The following is an 18,217-nucleotide window of genomic DNA, read 5'->3' on the forward strand; positions in this document are numbered from 1 at the left end:
CTGGTTCTCCGGGGGGGCAGTTTAGCGGCGCGCGCCGATCTACCGGAAGTCGCTGTGGTGCTCGGGAGAGCCGGCTTGGCCCGTGAGGAGCCGCCGGCCGGAGCTAGGTGGTCCGCCCTAGCTTGGGGTCCCCCCGTTGGTAGGGGCGCGTCTCCTGTGCCGGGGGAGAGCTGGAGCCGCCGCCATGGGGAAGAGGCAGCACCAGAAGGATAAGATGTGAGTGTCTGAGGGGGCCCCGGGGGGGGGACTGTCCTGGCGGGGCTCGGCCCGCGGGCCCTCGGCCGTGGCCGCCCCCGTGGAAGCCGCTCGGGGAAGGTGGCCGGGCCTGGTTTCCCCAACCGCCCCGCCCAAGCTGCTGCACCCCGGCGCTTCCCGCCCTGCGTTACAGGCGCTGGGTGTCCGAGCCGGCGCCCCTCGGCCCGGGAGAGCCCGTGCGTGCGGCGCCGCCCGAACGCAGCTGCCTCTGGGGCAGCCCGATAGGCCGCGGGCGGGTCCTCTGAGCCAGTGGCCGGCAGCGCCGACCCCTTCCTCTCCCACGTAGGTGCTGCATGGGTAGAGCAGGCAGGACCAGGGTCTAGGCCAGGGGTTCTCAAACTTTTGTACCGGCGACCCCTCTCACATAGCAAGCCTCGGAGTGTGATCTCCTTTAAATTAAAATCATTTTTATATGTTTAACACCATTATAAATGCTGGAGGCAAAGCAGGGTTTGGGTTGGAGGCTGACAACTCACAAACCTCCATGTAATAACCTTGTGACCCCCCTGAGGGGTCCTGACTCCCAGTTTGAGAACCCCTGGTCTGGGCACAATCCAATGAATGACGATGGCTCAGTGAAATAATCTTCAGGTTTAAAAGACACTCAGGCTTTGTCGACACTGGCAAGCGAAAAACAAAACTTTTGTTGTTCAGAGGTGTTTAAAGAAACCCTCCCCCTGCTTGTTGTGGGTGGAAGTTTTTTGTCTGCAGGAGAGAGCTCTCCTGCGGACAAACCGTGGCTACACTGCAAGCCTTTTAGTGGCACGGCTGTAGCGGCATAGTTATGTCACTAAAAGCTGTGTAGTGTAGGCACAGCCTTAGAGGACATCTGGGAAAGTTACTACGAATTAACTAAAGGTGTGAATTTGAAGTTACACCACTTAAATCTGCATGTCAACAGAACACCCTCATTTAGTCAGAATTAGAGTGGCCTTAATTTGCATTACTGGCCTTTACTCTCCCAGGTTCAGAAGCGGCTAGATAGAATTAAGAGCTTGTCTGCTTTACAAGTACTGTGTGCAAGCTCACAGCTTGGGCATGGGTTGGGATATCTGTATTACACAATTAAAAAAAAAAAGTTTGGCTGGGAAAATATGGAACAGCTGCTGTATTAGGGAGCTGTGGGTCAGCCTTGGTCCTTTAGCTCCCAAGCTTAAAGCACAGTTCCCTGACGTGGTTGTGGAATTAAGCTTTCCTATCCATGGTGACAATAAAATAAAATTGTTATAACATGAATGTCACTACCTCTGTTAGGATATGGTGACAGCACACTATTGTTTTCTTATTATTGTGGTATTGCCCAAAGGCCCTGTTCTGGATATTAGGAAGACCAAGGTGTGACACCTAGTATCAGAGTTGGTTAATACTGGGTGAAGGTGTGAAAAAGTCAGGTAACTAAGAATGTTTAACATCTCTTATTAATAGAACTTTTTAAGTTGGAAAAGTCATCAATTTCTGCTAAATATAGTTAGTGTTGTAGTGCGATGTTTTAAGCATTAACACTCCCCCCCCTTTACTTTTTAGGTACATAACATGTGCAGAATACACACACTTTTATGGAGGAAAGAAATCAGGTAAATGGTTTAAAGTTGCTGTGTTTTCTTTCTATATTAATTCCTGTGACTGTTTCTATATTTTATGTGTATGTTTGCACTTTAGTGTTGATGTCTCCTTCCCCTTACTTCCTTATTCTGCTCTCATCGAAGTTGTGAATGACCTTCTCTTGGCTAGGTCTCAAGGCCTACTTGCCATGCTACCCCCTTCTCCTTTCTGCTGCCTTTGATCTTGTTGGCTGCTCTCTCCTTCATCATGTCCTATCGTCCTTGCCTTCCTTGGTTGTATCCTCTCTTGGATCTTGCTCTCTCTTTCCAACCATGCATGCAGTGCCTCTTTTTCTCCGTTTACCCTCTTCTTTTGCTGGAATCTTTCAAGATGCCATTCTAGCCGTCTTTTCTTCTCCCTCTACGCCCTGTCCCCTGGTTACCCCATGTGTGTGTTGTACATGAGTTTATTTATCATTTCTACATCAATGACTTTCAGATATCCTTCTCCACTCTGGGCTTGTATCCTTTTCCTCAGTCTTGCACTTCCCTCTGTTGTTGTGAAGTACCATCCTGGATAGTTCACTGCCATCTCAATCTCAGCATCACCACATTGGAGCGCCTCCCAAACCCAGTCCAGTTCCTGCCTTCTCAGTTGGGGTTAGCAACTCCACCATCCGTGTAGTCGCAGTGGGGTCCTGATACCTGTAGCCTGGGTGTTATATTTGACTCCACCCTCTTTCTTCCCTCACAGTCAGGCTTTGGCCAAACCCTGTCACCTTTTCTTCCACAGAATATGAAAATCTCACCTGTTTCTCTCCTATAATGAAATCACTTGTCCACATCCTGAGCATCTTCCACCTACACTTGTCATCTCCTTTCAGGTCTCTAATGCTAACCTTGTCCACAAATCCAAAATGCTGTCGTTTCAACCATGTCATCCCCAGCTTCTCCTTTGAGTGTCTTTAGTAGTATTGCATTATATTGTCCATCAAACCTAAACTCCCTGTCTTTGCTTTCACGGCTGTGCATCACATCTCTTACCTGGTCTCATCCATTCTTTCCCCCACCCCTTCCGAGCGTCAAAGCCTCTGATGTCAATATAGACCTCATTTGTTTCTTTTTCCCATAGGCATCTCCACCCCTTCTTTCAGCCTGCCCTTCATGCTCGGAGTGCCCTCCCCAAACTTATTTACAGTAACTCCTCACTTAACATTGTAGTTATGTTCCTGAAAAATGCGACTTTAAGTGAAACGATGTTAAGTGAATCCAATTTCCCCATAAGAATTAATGTAAATGGGGGCTGCGGGTAGGTTCAAGGGAATTTATACACACGCACACACAGAGTATAAGTTTTAAACAAACAATTTAATACTATACACAGCAATGATGATTGTGAAGCTTGGCTGAGGTGGTGAAGTTAGAGGGTGGGATATTTCCCAGGGAATGCCTTACTGCTAAATGATGAACTAGCATTCGGCTGAGTCCTCAAGGGTTAACACGTTGTTAATGTAGCCTCACACTCTACAAGGCAGCACGAATGGAGGGAGGGAAGACAGCATGGTAGACAGAGACACACACCGTGTGTGTGTGAGAGAGAGAGATGCGCATTTCCCCTTTAAGTACACTAACCCCACTCTCAGTACACTGCCTTTTTAAATAGATCAGCAAGTTGACTCTCCATCAGAGCCCTGTCCTGTCCCCATCCCTGCTCTATGGATGGGGTAAGCTGGGAGGGGGAGGCTAGGGAAGAGGGGGACTCCCTGACATTAGTCCCCCTCTCCCCGCCCCCTGCACAGCAAGCAGGAGGCTCCGGGAGCAGTTCCAAGGCAGTCGGGGGAGGGACAGCTGAACTGCCAGGAATTGATAGCCTGCTGGGCAGCTGCTGCACAGGGAACTTAAGGGAGCGGGGAGCTGATTTGGGGCTGCCAGTCCACCCTGGTTCCAAGCCTCCTCCCCAGCTAGCTGCAACGGGCTACTCTTCCTGCAAGCAGTTGACAAAGCAGGCAACTGCCAAACAACGTTTTAAGGGAGCATTGCGCAACTTTAAACGAGCATATTCTCTAATTGATCAGCAACAAAACAACTTAACTGGGACAACTTTAAGTGAGGAGTTACTGTACATGGTACATTTGACAGCTCTTTGTGTATTGTCAGTTTCACTTTTTCCCCTTTATAGTTGATTAAATTCCATTGTTGTCAGTGTGGATTTTAAAAAGAGAGAAGGAAGAGTTTAAAAAAAAAAAAAGGATAATGTGATTGTAAAACCACAAAAATTGGGGGAGAGGGGGAAACGGGCCAAGGAGTATCTCAACTACTTTAAAAGCTTGCCTTTTTCTAACTCTTCCGGTTTCACTTGTGGCGCAGACTTGAGGTTTGCACTGCACTGGTTTGTGAAGTTTTGATTTTTGTTACTGTTTCACAAGATTTAGACTATTTGTCTTTGTCAGGAGCAAATTACTACTTGACATATCAAAAACAGTAATTTCCAAATATAGATCACGTAGGATTAATAATAAGTATCAGAAACACTTTTACTGCCCCAAATACTCTGGATTTATGAAAGTTATTTTGCTTTTTGTTTTTGTAAACAGATATTCCACAAGCAAATTTTAGACGTTTATCTTTTGATCACTGCAGGTAAGATATAAAAAAAAAATCTTTTTTGTCTTGAGTCCTTAACCAGATCATGTTTCCTGAAGTGGTAGGTAGAGCAGACAGACATCAGGGAAAGTAACTATCGTTCCTTAATGTGACACCAACAAAATTTCAGCAAGGATTGAAATTTGTTTTGACTCCATGAAGCCCAGTGTCTGAGAGGTTGTATGTAATAACTGTAAAGTTCGGAAGGAATATATAAACTGTAAAATTTGCAAAGAATTAACATGCAAAGTTCAAATAAGTTCATACTTCTAAAATTCTAGACTTGATGCTCATATTGTCCCCCTTCACTGTGTTTTATATCCTTGATCTGTCCTGCATCACTTAGAGCCAATGATTAAGTTGCAAGGGCCTTTCACATCTTAGTTCTTTGTGCTTAGAATTTACTTCTTGCTGATGAAACGCAGATGCTAGAATGAAAGAAATGAAGATGCAGTATCAGTAAGTCCCACATAGTCAGATGTAAGTTGCAAGGCTCACTTTATGTTCACCCATGTAGACCTGGGTTTAGGGCTCAAAGAGAAGCTAATGATATTTGCTAGGTTAGTATTGTGACTTTCCAGGTGACGTTGATAAATCTGAAATAAATGTGTACCTTTCCCTAGTTTATCTCTGCAACCATTCGAGTATCCAGTTTGCACACCAGATGGAACAGTCTTTGATTTGCTGTAAGTCATTCACTTCCATTTTTATTTTGTTTTGTTTTGGTTTTTGTATAGGCTAAGTGACTTGCTCGAGGTCATGATTGGAATCTGTGTCAGAACTGGAATTAGAACTCACGAGTTCCTGTCTCTCCCTCTGGTGCTTAGATTTCTAGTCCAAGCCTGTCTCGCTTCTCAAATGGTTCTGTTTCTCAAAATCATAGCTATATGTAGAAGGCTACAGCTGTTGCTGTAAATGCACAGTGTTTCTGTGGTGGAGCAGTGTGCTTTTAACTGTGCCTCTTGGCACCGGCTATTTTATGATGGTCCATAGCCTTTTGTGTTCCTACCAGTTTGATAGCATGGCAGGGGAACTTAGGTGTGGAGGGACTCAGAGATTTACAATACATGAAAAATTCATCATGCAGCAGCACTTGGGGGTAACTTTGCCTACTATGTGCATTGGGAAGAGGAGTCATATAAACACTAAAAGTGCCTTTGTTTCTCTCTCAGCTCACTTAGAGGTTTTTGGGACTATTCGGTCATTTGGTTTCATTTCTTCTGTGGAGATGTACTCACCACTGTTAAATTGCAGCAAGCAGTCAGCAAAAGCCAAGACCTGCAGATTAAAAAATGCCTTTGTCTTTCATTTTTAAAAGTCAGAAGGGGACATTGTTTTGTTTATGTAATGAGATGAGCCATCCATAAATACTGTGGGGGAAAATTCTGCTGTGGAGTGTGCATCAGCTTTGCCCACTCATCTAGGGCAAATAACATTTTTGAAGGGTATGTAAAATATCACTTTATCATGGGAGGAGTTGGTGTGCTCATAACCTTTTGCAAAGCTGCAGTACAGTGTCAATGATAAAAGGTCACTTGGTGCTGCTTGCCTCTTTCAAATACTTCTGTAGCTGGGCTTTCATAACCAGTTGGAGATGATAAAACAGGTCTTTACAGTGAACGTGGGTTCCTAAGTCTGTGTACGACTTCCTGTCTTGTCTCCTCTCTTTTCAGGAGTATTGTTCCTTGGATAAAGAAGTATGGGACCAACCCAATCACAGGGGAGGTAGGTAGTAATGGTTTTATTAAAATACATGTTGTTTTACTTGCTTATAGCTCTTACTTGATTTGTGAAGAGAGAAACTTGTGTTTCTTAGTTCCATAAATGGGTTCTGTGGGCTTTTAAATTGCTATTTATAGGGGCAAATGTTGAAACTAAAATACAGATTTACCAGGCCATGTTTGTTTTAACCAAAAAATGGGAAATCTTTCTGACTGAATGCTAATATCCACAATGCTCTCATGGTCCTAATTGTTTTCCCTGTGGAATGTAGTCTGTGTCTGGTACATGCTTGGAAGGTAGGAAGGGAGAAGCAAGCCTGAAAAATTCCCCACAATTTGTAGTGGCGGAGGCTGACAATGGGATGTTTCGGTTTCCCTGGAACTTGAATCCTGCTTGTCTTATTCCTGCATTGCACCTAGAAATTTCAGTGAGATTGTGTGATGCTCTCAAGCCTGATTAGTCAGAGCAATAATTAGGGGTCCAGAAAAGGCTCTGATTGGATTAGAAGGTCTGCTTATAAGAGGGAAGCAGAACAGAACTTTGGTTAACGGCTCGTTTCAGTCAAAAATGACTGATCTTAACCTGTGCTAATAACTGCAGAGGTTTTGCTGCTCATAATGCTGTTAGATGATGTTTTTAAAATGACAGTGTTACGATATCGTCTGTAAATTTCAAATCTTTTCTGTTTATAATAACCCCATGGAAGATTAAATCTTAAAACTGCAATCTGCTTTGTTGTTCTTCCCTTCATTCTAAATGTTTGCTAGTTTGTTGTCATAGGTTTGTGTATGAATGGTTAGTTTGTACAGCACTTTGAACACGTGAAGCACCATATAAGATAGCTCAGTGGTTTGAGCATTGGCCTGCTAAACCCAGGGTTGTGAGCTCAATCCTTGAGGGGGCCATTTGGGGATTGGTCCTGCTTTGAGCAGGGGGTTGGACTAGATGACCTCCTGAGGTCCCTTCCAACCCTAATAATCTATGATTCTATGATAAGTGTGAAGCATTATTGTCAGTGTTATGCTGCTGCCATTGATTTTTCTTTTGCTGCTCATTTTAAAAAACATTAAAGTATTTATTTTGGGGGATAAAAGACAAATAGTTAAAAACTTTGCAAACAGATCTGAGCAAAACAAAACAGATCAGATTTCAGGCCTACTGATCATAACTGTTCCTTTTAATTATGGTCTGTGAAGGAGTCTTTCCTTGCAATATGCTCCCTGGAGTAATTGCAGTTTCTTCTTTGAGCACAAGGTGGCAGTAATTACACAGAATTGTCACTAGACTGCTTTGATTTCAGAGTGTGCTGTGGGAAGAGATTGCTTTTTGAAGTGTCTCCTGTGTCCTCTTGGATTCCAGACTTCCCCAGCAGGCAGATGAGAGGAGATGCTTAAGTTGGATACAGCTTTCCAAACTCTAAACATGAGCAGGCTCTTTTAGAGCGAATATTCTCTTCAGTATTATGCAGCTGGTAGCAAACCTGCAAGGGTGTTAAGTGTGTTGGGGAAATGATCAAAGCTCTTCTTTTGGTAGGGAGGGAAAGGGGGAATGATGGCCTTTTCATCCACTCTGCCCAGCCTGCAAGCACTTACTGCTCCACGGATCAGCTAAAGGCTTTTGGAACCTTGTTCAAAGCCGGCTAGATCTATTGTTCCCAGATAGTCAGATTACCTTTAAAACACCTATTTGTATTTAAAACCATGCAGAGTATTGTGTTTAAAAGTGCTTTGTGCAAACACAAAAAGAGGGAGTAATCGTGCTAGTAGTCTCTTTTATGTATGGTAGTATAGTCTCAGAGAAGCCCCTTTTCTTTTGACGCGTGGTGTGCAAGCCAGACCCAGAGCAGTTTCCCTCCCTTTCAGTAGAACATGAAGTGGTCCTGTAGCAGGGTTGTTCCATCTTACTATGTTAATTCAATAAGCCCTGTTCCATGGCGGACCATTGCCATCACTGGCCATAATGAACATGGTGTTCTGACATGCTGGCTCTTGTCTCAGGAACAGGCCTGTGTTATAATTTCAGCTGATGGAGACTGTACTTTAAAGAACTAGCGAGGCCAGTGCAAAATATTCATGGTGATCTCTGAGAGCACTCAGTCTGTCTGTGAGCCATGACTCAGGTTTCCAAACTTCTGAGGCTCAGCTATGACAACCTGACTGCCCTCCTACCTCTCCTCAATAGTAATCCTCTTCCTCCCGTAATTCCTCTCTTTGGAGAACCCAACCTCTGAAGGTTGGTGGGGAAGAGAGAAACCCCATCTAGAGGGCTGTATCCTCTGAAGGAAGAAGTTACATACACTGCTGCAGAAAAAAATGAAGACACTCTTGTTGCCTTATTGCTGAATCCATAGACAGGAGAAAGAACGAAAAATGTAATTCCTTATCATTGCATCTGTGGTGAGCCCAGCCTAGGATCAATGGGGTGAAGATTGAGACTGAAGAGAATTGGGAGACATTGAGTTTGGGTTTCCTGGAAGGGCATCTCCTATACTATGTGGAGGTGGATAGTTTTGGGAGGTAGGAGGAGGAGGAAACCTGTGCTGGGGAGAGACCGGGTGGGAAGAGGATTTAAAGCCTTGAGTTTGTGCAGCCAGATCATAATTTTAGTGCCATCTTCTTAATCCATCATTGTTTTGCCATGTTCTGTTCCTCATACTATTTGCTTGGAGCTGAAAGCAGAAAGAAATTTTTCTGTGATGAGTTGGTGATTTATGCTGATATTTGCGTCTCCAGGCTTATTTAAGGAAAGAAATTTAGGCAAGGTTAACTGACAGTAGTTTCATAATCTAGACAACAAAGTTACCTTGTGTGGATTTGCTGGAAGAAAATCTGGTCCAATGAGAAGGTGGGGACATGGCTCTGAATAAATCATTTTCCCTTTCTGTAGTGAAGATTAAAAACAGTGCTGGAATTTTGTATAGTTTACCCTCAAGTTGTTATGGTTTACTACTAGCTAGGCATTTTAGAGGTGCTGGACAGCCACTTTTCGTAGTGTTAACTATAGGCACTGACTTCTATCTAGCTATCAAACTCTTAGGTACTTATGACACCACCCCCCCATCCCCATCAATGTAGTATCTGAGCGCCTCAAAGTCTTGATTGTATTTATCCCCACCACAGCCCTGTAAAGCAAGACAGCGCAGGGCTGCTATTCCCATTTTACACATAGTCTTTCTCTGGCTCAGTACCCTAAGTGACTTTCCCAAAGTCATGCAGGGAATATGTGGGGATTAGGGAATTGAACCTGGGTCTCCCAAGTCCCAGGCCAGCATACCACCCACTTCCTTCCTCTTCTAAAGGAACTTACAAATGTGCCATGGTCACAGTTATTTTTATGTATAGTTTAAAAAAGCATTTTTCTTTATACCCACCCCCCTCCCTCTGCTTCCTCATACTTTAATTCCTCTTTGTTTTTGAACATCCCCAGGAGGTACAGTGTGGATGCCAGTGTCCAAGAAACAAATCTGTATTGACCTTTCTGACTTCCTCTTTGATTGTCCATGAGCTGCTCAAAAGGGTAATCTCATAATTCCTTACTTGGTGTGTTGTGATCTAAAACACTGATGTTACTATGGTTATAATTTTGAAACCAGACTAAGCATCTCCTGCAGCTGAGCCACAACCTGTTGGGTGTTTCTGGCTGGCTTGCCTCCTTCCCCAAGCAATGTCTCTGAAGTTCCATCCAACACAGAATAAGTAGAAAAGCTGTAGTAATCTCATTCCTTGTACTGAGATCAGCACTTTGACATCTTGGGCTCACAAAGAGTTGTGTGCTTGACAGGATGTTTTACGTAACTGGCATATGACAGCACTGCCCAGCGTGCCCACACAAGTCAGCCAGCTGGGATCAGATGTACGTGTTTCTAAGGAATGAAGTTGTTCAGATTATATCTGGTCTGATGGACTGTCAGATATGAACAGATAATAGAACTGGATTCAGCTAGAAATGTGTATATTGTGGCAAAGGAGTTTCAAGGGAGACAATTCTGAGTTGAGGAATATCTTAAAAATGGGATGAATTAATTAAACACAATTAAGTAGTACAAAGAAGAAAAACGGGGGAGCTTTTCCAATATTAGTCTCTGTTACACTCCGGTTCACTAATAATCTGCCTTTTGTGAGGAGAGTGCGCTACTGTGACCTGGACGTTGGGTTCCTGCATCTCTACTAAAGACTTGCTCTGTGACCTTGGGCAAGTCACATGCCTCCCCCATCTCACAAGTTTCTGAGAGCTCTGTGCTTCATTATCTCCACTTTAATTATGGGAAAACTAATACTTACCAATGCGGGGGTGTTGTAAGCCTTAGCACACTTCACAGAAGTGAATTAAGAGGTGTTCTGCTAGGGCACAGTAAAGCATCTAATTTCTTTTTAAACAATGGAAATATTTTAATCTCTGGTATCTGTTTCCTGCGGCTGATCTAAGCACAGTTTGGTTTTTTTGCTACTCCTTTATCTGTCTGCTTCTAAACCAGGGATTCTCAAAGTGGGGGTAGGGACCCCTCAGAGGGTTGCAAGGTTATCACATGGGAGGTCGCGAGCTGTCAATCTCCACCCCAAATCCTGCTTTGGGGGGAGGGGTAGCTCAGTGGTTTGCGCATTGGCCTGCTAAACCCAGGGTTGTGAGTTCAGTCCTTGAGAGGGACACTTAGGGATCTGGGGCAAAAAAAAATTGGTCCTACTAGTGAAGGCAGGGGCTGGACTCAGTGACCTTTCAAGGTCCCTTCCAGTTCTAGGGGATTGGTATATCTCCAATTATTATTATTATTATTATTAGCCTCCATCATTTATAGAGGTGTTTAAATATATTAAAAGGTGTTTTTAATTTATAAGGGGGGGGGGTCGCACTGAGGGGCTTGCTATGTGAAAGGTGTCACCAGTAAAAAAGTTTGAGAGCCACAATTTTGAGAGCCAAAATTTCAAAAGGAGGTGTGGACCCCATTGGAAATCCTAAACATAATTTGTGGATCCTTGCTGTTCTATGGTAATGACAGTTCTAAACCAATATAGATACGTGAATACAAAAATTGCATAGAGGCACCCCTTTGTCTGAGGAAGCCAAAATCCAAATGAAATCCATAGTAACGAAGGATGATTACAAAAGAATAGCATGAGCATGTAAAAACAAAAATCAGAAAGGCTAAGGCACAAGGGACATTAAGGCATAAGAAGAGGTGCTATAAATGCATTAGGAGCAAGAGAAAGTTGAAGGAAAGTGTAGGTCCTCTACTTTGTGGGGAAGGAGAGCTGCCAAAACAGAGCGAACAGGTTAAAGAATATTTAGATAACTTAGAAGTATTCAAGTCATCAGGGCCTGATGAGGTGCACCATAGGGTACTTATTTAACTGGAGCAATTTTGGAACATTAGCAATTATCTTTAAGGACTCATGGAGTTTGAGTGACGTCCCAGGGGACTGGAGAAGGGCAAACATAATACCTGTAAGTAAAAAGGGGAACAAAGAGGACCCCGGGAATTATAGACCAGTCAGACTAACTTTGACACCCGGAAAGAAACTGGAACAAATTATTAATCAGTTTGCAAGTACCTAAAGCAGTGGTTTTCCAACCTCCCTATATTTGTGGACCCCTAAAAAATTTCAAAAGGAGGTGTGGACCCCATTGGAAATCCTAAACATAATTTGTGGATCCTTGCTGTTCTATGGTAATGACAGCCTTTAACAGATCCTTTAGACAATGTCTGTGGACCCCCAGGGGTCTGCAGACCACAGGTTGAAAACCACTGACTAGAGGATAATAGGGTTCTAAGTAATAGCCAATGTGGATTTAAGAACAAATCATGCCAAACCAACCTAATTTCCTTCTTTGAGTGTGTCACTGGTCTAGTAGATGGAGGGGAGAGGGATAGCAGTGAACATAAGAACAGCCATATTGGGTCAGACCAAAGGTCCATCTAGCCCACTATCCTGTCTTCCGACAGTGGCCAATGCCAGGTGTCCCAGAAGGAATGAACAGAACAGATAATCATCAAGTGATCCAACCCCTGTTGCCCATTCCCAACTTCTAGCAAACAGAGGTTAGGGACACCATCCCTGCCTATCCTGGCTAATAGCCATTGATGGACCTGTCCTCAATGAATTTATCTAATTCTTTTTTTAACCCTGTTCTAGTCTTGGCTTTCACAACATCCTCTGTCAAAGAGTTCTACAGGTTGACTGTGTGTTGTGTGAAGAAATACTTGCTTTTGTTTGTGTTAAGCCTGCTGCATATTAGGTGACCCCTTGTTCTTGTGTTATGAGAAGGAGTAAATAACACTTTATTTACTTTCTCCATACTAATCATGATTTTATAGACCTCTGTCATATGCCCTCTGTGTCGTCTCTTTTCCAAGCTGAAAAGTCCCAATTTTATTAATTACTCCTCATAGGGAAGCTGTTCCGTACCCCTAATCATTGTTGTTGCTTTTTTCTGAACCTTTTCCAATTCCAATATATCTTTTTTTTGAGATGAAGTGACCACATCTGCACGCAGTATTCAAGATGTGGGTGTACCATGGGTTTATATAGCGGCAATATGATATTTTCTGTCTTATCGATCCTTTTCTTAATGATGATGCTGTTGCTGCACATTGAGTGGATGTTTTCAGAGACTAATCCACAATGACTCCAGATTTTTCTCTTGAGTGGTAACAGCTAATTTAGACTCCATCATTTTATATGTATAGTTAGGATTATGTTTTCCAATGTGCATCACTTTGCATTTATCAACATTGAATTTAATCTGCCATTTAATTGCTCAGTGACCGAGTTTTATGAGATTCCTTTGTAGCTTTTCGCAGTCTGCTTTGGACTTAACTATCTTGAGTAGTTTCGTATCATCTGCAAATTTTGCCACCTCAGTTTACCCCTTTTTCCAGATTATTTATGAATATGTTGAACAGGACTGGTCCCAGTACAGACTCCCAGGGGACACCACTATTTAGTTCTCTCCATTCTGTATAGATCTTGATTATAGCAAGACTTTTGAGACAGTCCCACATCATTCTGGGATGTATTAGCAGGAGTGTTGTAAGCAAGACACGAGAAGTAATTCTTCCGTTCTACTCCGCGCTGATTAGGCCTCAACTGGAGTATTGTGCCCAGTTCTGGGCGGCACATTTCAGGAAAGATGACTTGTTAAGATACAGACAAGCACATCTGAAGGCGAGTTAGCTGGCTGCGTTGTACTCTGATCAGAGTGCCTATAGCCAAACTGTAACTTGACTTGCTAAAATGCAGCTAAAGATGTTAAACTGTGTAGGCATGAAGTCAGTGGTCCCCAAAATTTTAACGTCATGCTGCCCCTCCCCCTTTCCACACGGTCCAGGAGCCACGGTTGAGAGCAGGGCTGCAGCTCCAAGGGGATGCAGACAGGGGTAAGAGGGCTGAGGCTGGAGCCATGGCTGGGCCGGGAGCCTGGGGATGGGGATAGGGCCAGGAATGGCAACGGCCAGGCTGTGAGCCTGTGGGTGGGCCGGAGCAGAGTGGGCCTGGCCTGGAGCCTGCTGTCTTGGGGTCTGGCTACAACCCTCAAATGTTCCTCTGCGGACCCCACTTTGGGGACCACTGCATTAAGTGGAGTTTTAGTCGAGTTAAGCTAGTTTGATTGAGCTAACTCAATTGAAATACCACCCTTGTTTCCCTACTTTAGACAAGTCCTGGCCCCTCAATTATTGCCCTGCCTCTTAAGAGCTCCGTGAAGCAACACAAAGGATTCTGGGGCATACAACTAAAGAGGAACAGTTGCAGGAAGCCAAAGGTCGAGTCACTGGAGGGGAAAAGGGTGGTTGGCTCGGGGTTACTGAGGGGTAAAGGCTGAGAATCCCCCCGGCCTTGTAGGAAAATCACCTTTCTCATTCAAAATAAACGTCTTAGTTCTGTCTGCCCAAAGTCTCGCGTAGCTTAAAAGGATTAATGTTTTTAACTCTCTCTCTCTCTTGACCCTTGAGAATATTTTACATAAAATAAATAGGTGGGGTGAGGGATTGAAACGTCTCCAGTATGTGGCTAATATTAATCTGAGAGACTCAGCATCAACAAACAAAAAATCCTGGGCATAGGGGTTCTCTAGGAAGACAGACTCATGCTTCCTCCCACTGGGCCTGTCAGCTCTGCTCTCCTAAAAGTGTATCGAGAAGGTGATTGTGGTACACTTCAGTGCCCTGTCTCAGAAGAATGGGGCTGCAGAGAGAGTGCAATTAGTGCCTCCTCAATCATAACGCTGCTGGTGGGTCCAATTTTAAGTCTGAGCCTTGACAATGTACCTTTTTAATCCATTGTTTGAAAGAAATGTTGAACAACGTGCATATAGTAATGTGATGCCTGGCTGAGCAGGTGGTGTGCAGTCTTGGAGTTGGTGGGGGGTCCCTTGGCTTTGTTACATTCAGCACTTTAATTTCTTTGAAACTTGTACCGTGGGCCTGAATGGGATGAAAATTGTTCCCAGCAGAACCATCTCTGTTCATTTCCTGGTGATAATCGATTGTTTTCAAAGCAGCATGAATTTCTGGGGAAACTAACACGAAGGTTTCAAAGTACCTTTTAGCCTCTAATTAAAAAGTGTGAGTGTTGCAGCTGAATTAATTCATTTATATATTTTAAAAAACCCTCATTCATGTTTGCTTCCTACAGTGGCGGATTAGGCACTGGGTCAACGGGGCCTGTGCCTGGGGCCCCGGCCAACCGGGGAGCCCTGGAAAAAATGGGCACCCCTGCACTCTGACCTGCTCTGCATGACGCCTGCTCACGCTAGGGAGCAGGATCAGGGCGCAATGGCCTGCCCTGCTCTGCCTGCCCACCCACCCGGCGCTCCAGCCAGGAAGTGGGGTCAAAGTGCGGGGGCTTGCCCCACTCTGCCCGGTGCTCCAGCTAGGGAGTGGAATCGAGGCACGGAGGTTTGCCTCACTCCACCTGCCTGGTGGGTGGAGCGGGGCAAGCCCCCATGCCCTGACCCCATTTCCCTTGCAGGAGCGTGGGCCGGGGGGGAGTGACACACTGCAGGTGGAAGGGATGGGGAGGTGTCCCCACTTGCTCTGGTCCAGGGACCTCACAAAATCCTAATCCGTCCCTGGCTTCTCAGGCCCTTTACAGATTAGATCTTTGCCCTTTATCAAGGGCTTAATAGTTCTTCCAAATGCTAATGGATATTGCTGTGTGCCTTGTTAGGCTATGTCTACGCTACAGACTCTACAGCGGCACAGCTGAGCCACTGTGCCACATGTAAGGTTTCTTGTGTAGCTGCTCTGTGCTGGCGGGAGAGACCTCTCCTGTCGGCATAATTAAACCACCTCCAGCGAGCAGCGGTAGCATGTCTCCCGCTGATGTAGCACTGTCCACACTGGCACTGTTGTGAGTGAAACTTATGTCGGTCACGGGTGGGTTTTTTTGTTTTTGTTTCCCCCCTCACACACACCCCTGACTGACAAAAGTAGACAAAGCCTTAGTTCTGGCTATTATGGAAACATATTTCGGTTTTTTTTTGCTCAAGTAATTAAAATTCAGTCCATCCCAGAGAAATTAACTGTCTCACTAAATGTGAGAGGCTGGTTTGTCAGGTTAATGGAAGCGATATGAAAAAAATTTGACTTCGCTGTCTGCGGATATATTCATTGCACACTATATAAAAAAATATTTTAAAAAAAATTCTTACTGCTTTTAAAAAACAACCTCTTTGGCTGTTGAAATAGGGGAAATCCTGCTGGAAAAAGATGCAAAAGTTAGGGCAAAGGTGAAACTTCCTTAAACATCTGTGTTTTTAAAATCTGTTTATTTTGAGACAGAGGAAAAAAATGGAAAGAATTGACAAGACCAAGTCAAGAAATTAGATCATAAATGATTTAGGCATTGACTCATATCATAGGGCTGGAATCTTGCCTTCTTGTTTTACAGTATTATGGTAAAAGAAACCACATGGTGTAAAAACTGTGAGGAGGGTGTATTGAAGGAATGGCTGCCAAATCTTCAGTGAATTTGTGACAAAGTTTTTACAACTCACTAGACATTAGATTCCACATTTGCCTTTCAAATCAACATTGGACTGAATCTTTCAGAAATGGGCTATGATAGATGAGTTGCATGGGCCAAGTTCATATCTCTTTGAACTCGGTGTTAGACAATAAGACCAGGATAATAACCAAAATTAAAGGGACACTCAACCTTTTTTAATAGGTTGGATGGTATGGATGTCTTGCCTGAGTCTGTGAAGATGACAAGTACCCTTGCTGGTTAAATGAAAGATGATTTTTCTTTTTCATCTTAGTCTGTGTGCGTGGTGTAATAACTTGCTACAATTTACATTTTAATTACATTGCTCCGGATGTGTGTTCAGATAATGGGCAGCAACAGCCTTTAATTACCTTTAGGAAGAAAGTCTAGAACAGCTATTACAACTAATTTTGAGTCCATGGTAAAAGAAAAATTGTTGTCCTGGAAGGTGCTGAAATCCAACCAATTCAGTCTTTGTGAGTGGTCTTAGGGTGTGTAATGGCTACGATTAGACAAGGATTTGGGGTTAAAGGAGATCCCTCTTTACTGAAGCTAGAGTGATACATTTGGTGGGAGTACAAGTAGTTTAGGAAGGCGAGATGCCCAAGCATTTAGCGCTCTTTAGGGCAGGCAGGGACAATCTTTTTGTTGTGTGTAGTGTCTAGTACATTGGAGTACTCCATTCCCTGACTGGACCTCCGGACGCTACTACAACACAGTAATCGTGTTCAGACATACTGTAGGATTTTTAAGGCCTGCCAAACAAGGCATGGAGCATTGTTAATTCTGTTTTCATGTGGCCTTGGAGATTTTTCCTAAGTTGTTCTCATATCCATACAGAACACTCTCTTTCTATGAAGTCCAATAAGCATTGTCAATCTGTCAGTATTAAAGGAAAATATTATCAGATGGAGAGCCTGTGGAACCTCTTGCACGTAGGCTGCCCATTCCTCCCAGTATGGATCTCTCTTCTGCTCAAGACCTGAAGCATAGGGCTTGAAATCCAAATGATCAAACATGTCCCCTGACAGCATGTGGGAAAGCAGGAACTTCCACTGGCAATGGAATACTTTCTCCCTGGGTACCTGAAAATGGATGATCGCTTTTCAGTAGTGTAGTAGCTTCAGGTTTCATCTGTCTGGAGCCCAGCCAAAGGGATAATCAGAAATTCAGGTCTCCTCTGGAGGATGCTTTTCAAGGATCCATGCTGATGAAGAGGATGGGGCATTTGTGGCCCTAGAATCCAAAATGGATGGCTTTGTTTGTGACTTGTGCAACTTTCAATTGAGTCTTCAAATATTTTGCAGGTGTAAATGTCACACCAGGTGTACCTTTTTACTTTTTTGGTAAACTTGCCAAGGAGGGTCTTTGGAAACTTGGAGCAAAGACATTTCTTGGACTGTTTTAGTTCTAATAAAAGACTGTGATGAAAAATACATAGGTTCTCTGCGTGTAGAATAGCTTATTACAAAGTAGAGAACAGTTACCTTTCATGAGGAAGCTGTGTTAGTGGAAGCTTCCCTAAAGAGACTTGGTTTAGGTATGATGTGGCCACACTGTGGCTTTCACATACTTCAGTAAAAGGGAGAAAAGGAGAATGATTATAAGCATATCTGTTCGGCTATATGTTCTGTGTAGGATAGGAAAAAAGGTTCAAAATTATGTACTGGGACTGCTTAAAGATATTGCCAGTGCCTGTTGAGACATGATTGCCAAACGATCTGATTTCACTTAGTAACTCGCCCTTTGGGTATTTCCAGAAGCGGAGACACTTTCGTAGATAAGAATAAGCCAGGAAGAATGCCTTCTGATAACACTGGTGACTGTCTTCCCATGGCCTGTGTTTTCAGCAGTGTTTCAGGAGGGAGTTTTTTGTTTTTTTTCCCTCCCTGTACTGAGCTGTGAATAGATCTCTCCAGATGTGTTTACAATTGGAGGGGGTAAGAGGCCTCTGGCTCAAATATCTTGAGGATGAACCTGCAGGAACTTGTGGCTATTCTGTGTGCCAAGTTTCACATGAAGCCCTTTTCAGCAAGATAAACTATTTAATATGTAGTGCTTGGACCACATTTTTCT

At 43.8% G+C, this 18,217-nt stretch overlaps 1 protein-coding gene across 1 annotated transcript in view; it reads left to right on the forward strand.

The window, feature by feature from the left end:
• Nucleotides 1–4: 4 nt before the first annotated feature.
• The window catches only part of PPIL2 (peptidylprolyl isomerase like 2), a 122,998-nt gene continuing 104,785 nt past the window's right edge, over nt 5–18,217 (forward strand). Inside the window, exons 1-5 of the mRNA XM_039504387.1 lie at nt 5–216; nt 1,780–1,829; nt 4,391–4,436; nt 5,063–5,125; nt 6,113–6,164. Coding sequence (XP_039360321.1) covers nt 185–216; nt 1,780–1,829; nt 4,391–4,436; nt 5,063–5,125; nt 6,113–6,164 — 243 coding nt within the window. The 5' untranslated portion in view covers nt 5–184. The remainder of the gene's footprint in view (nt 217–1,779; nt 1,830–4,390; nt 4,437–5,062; nt 5,126–6,112; nt 6,165–18,217) is intronic.

The sequence above is a fragment of the Mauremys reevesii genome, linkage group 18, assembly GCF_016161935.1.
Source record: "Mauremys reevesii isolate NIE-2019 linkage group 18, ASM1616193v1, whole genome shotgun sequence".
In the NCBI taxonomy this organism is placed as follows: domain Eukaryota; kingdom Metazoa; phylum Chordata; order Testudines; family Geoemydidae; genus Mauremys; species Mauremys reevesii.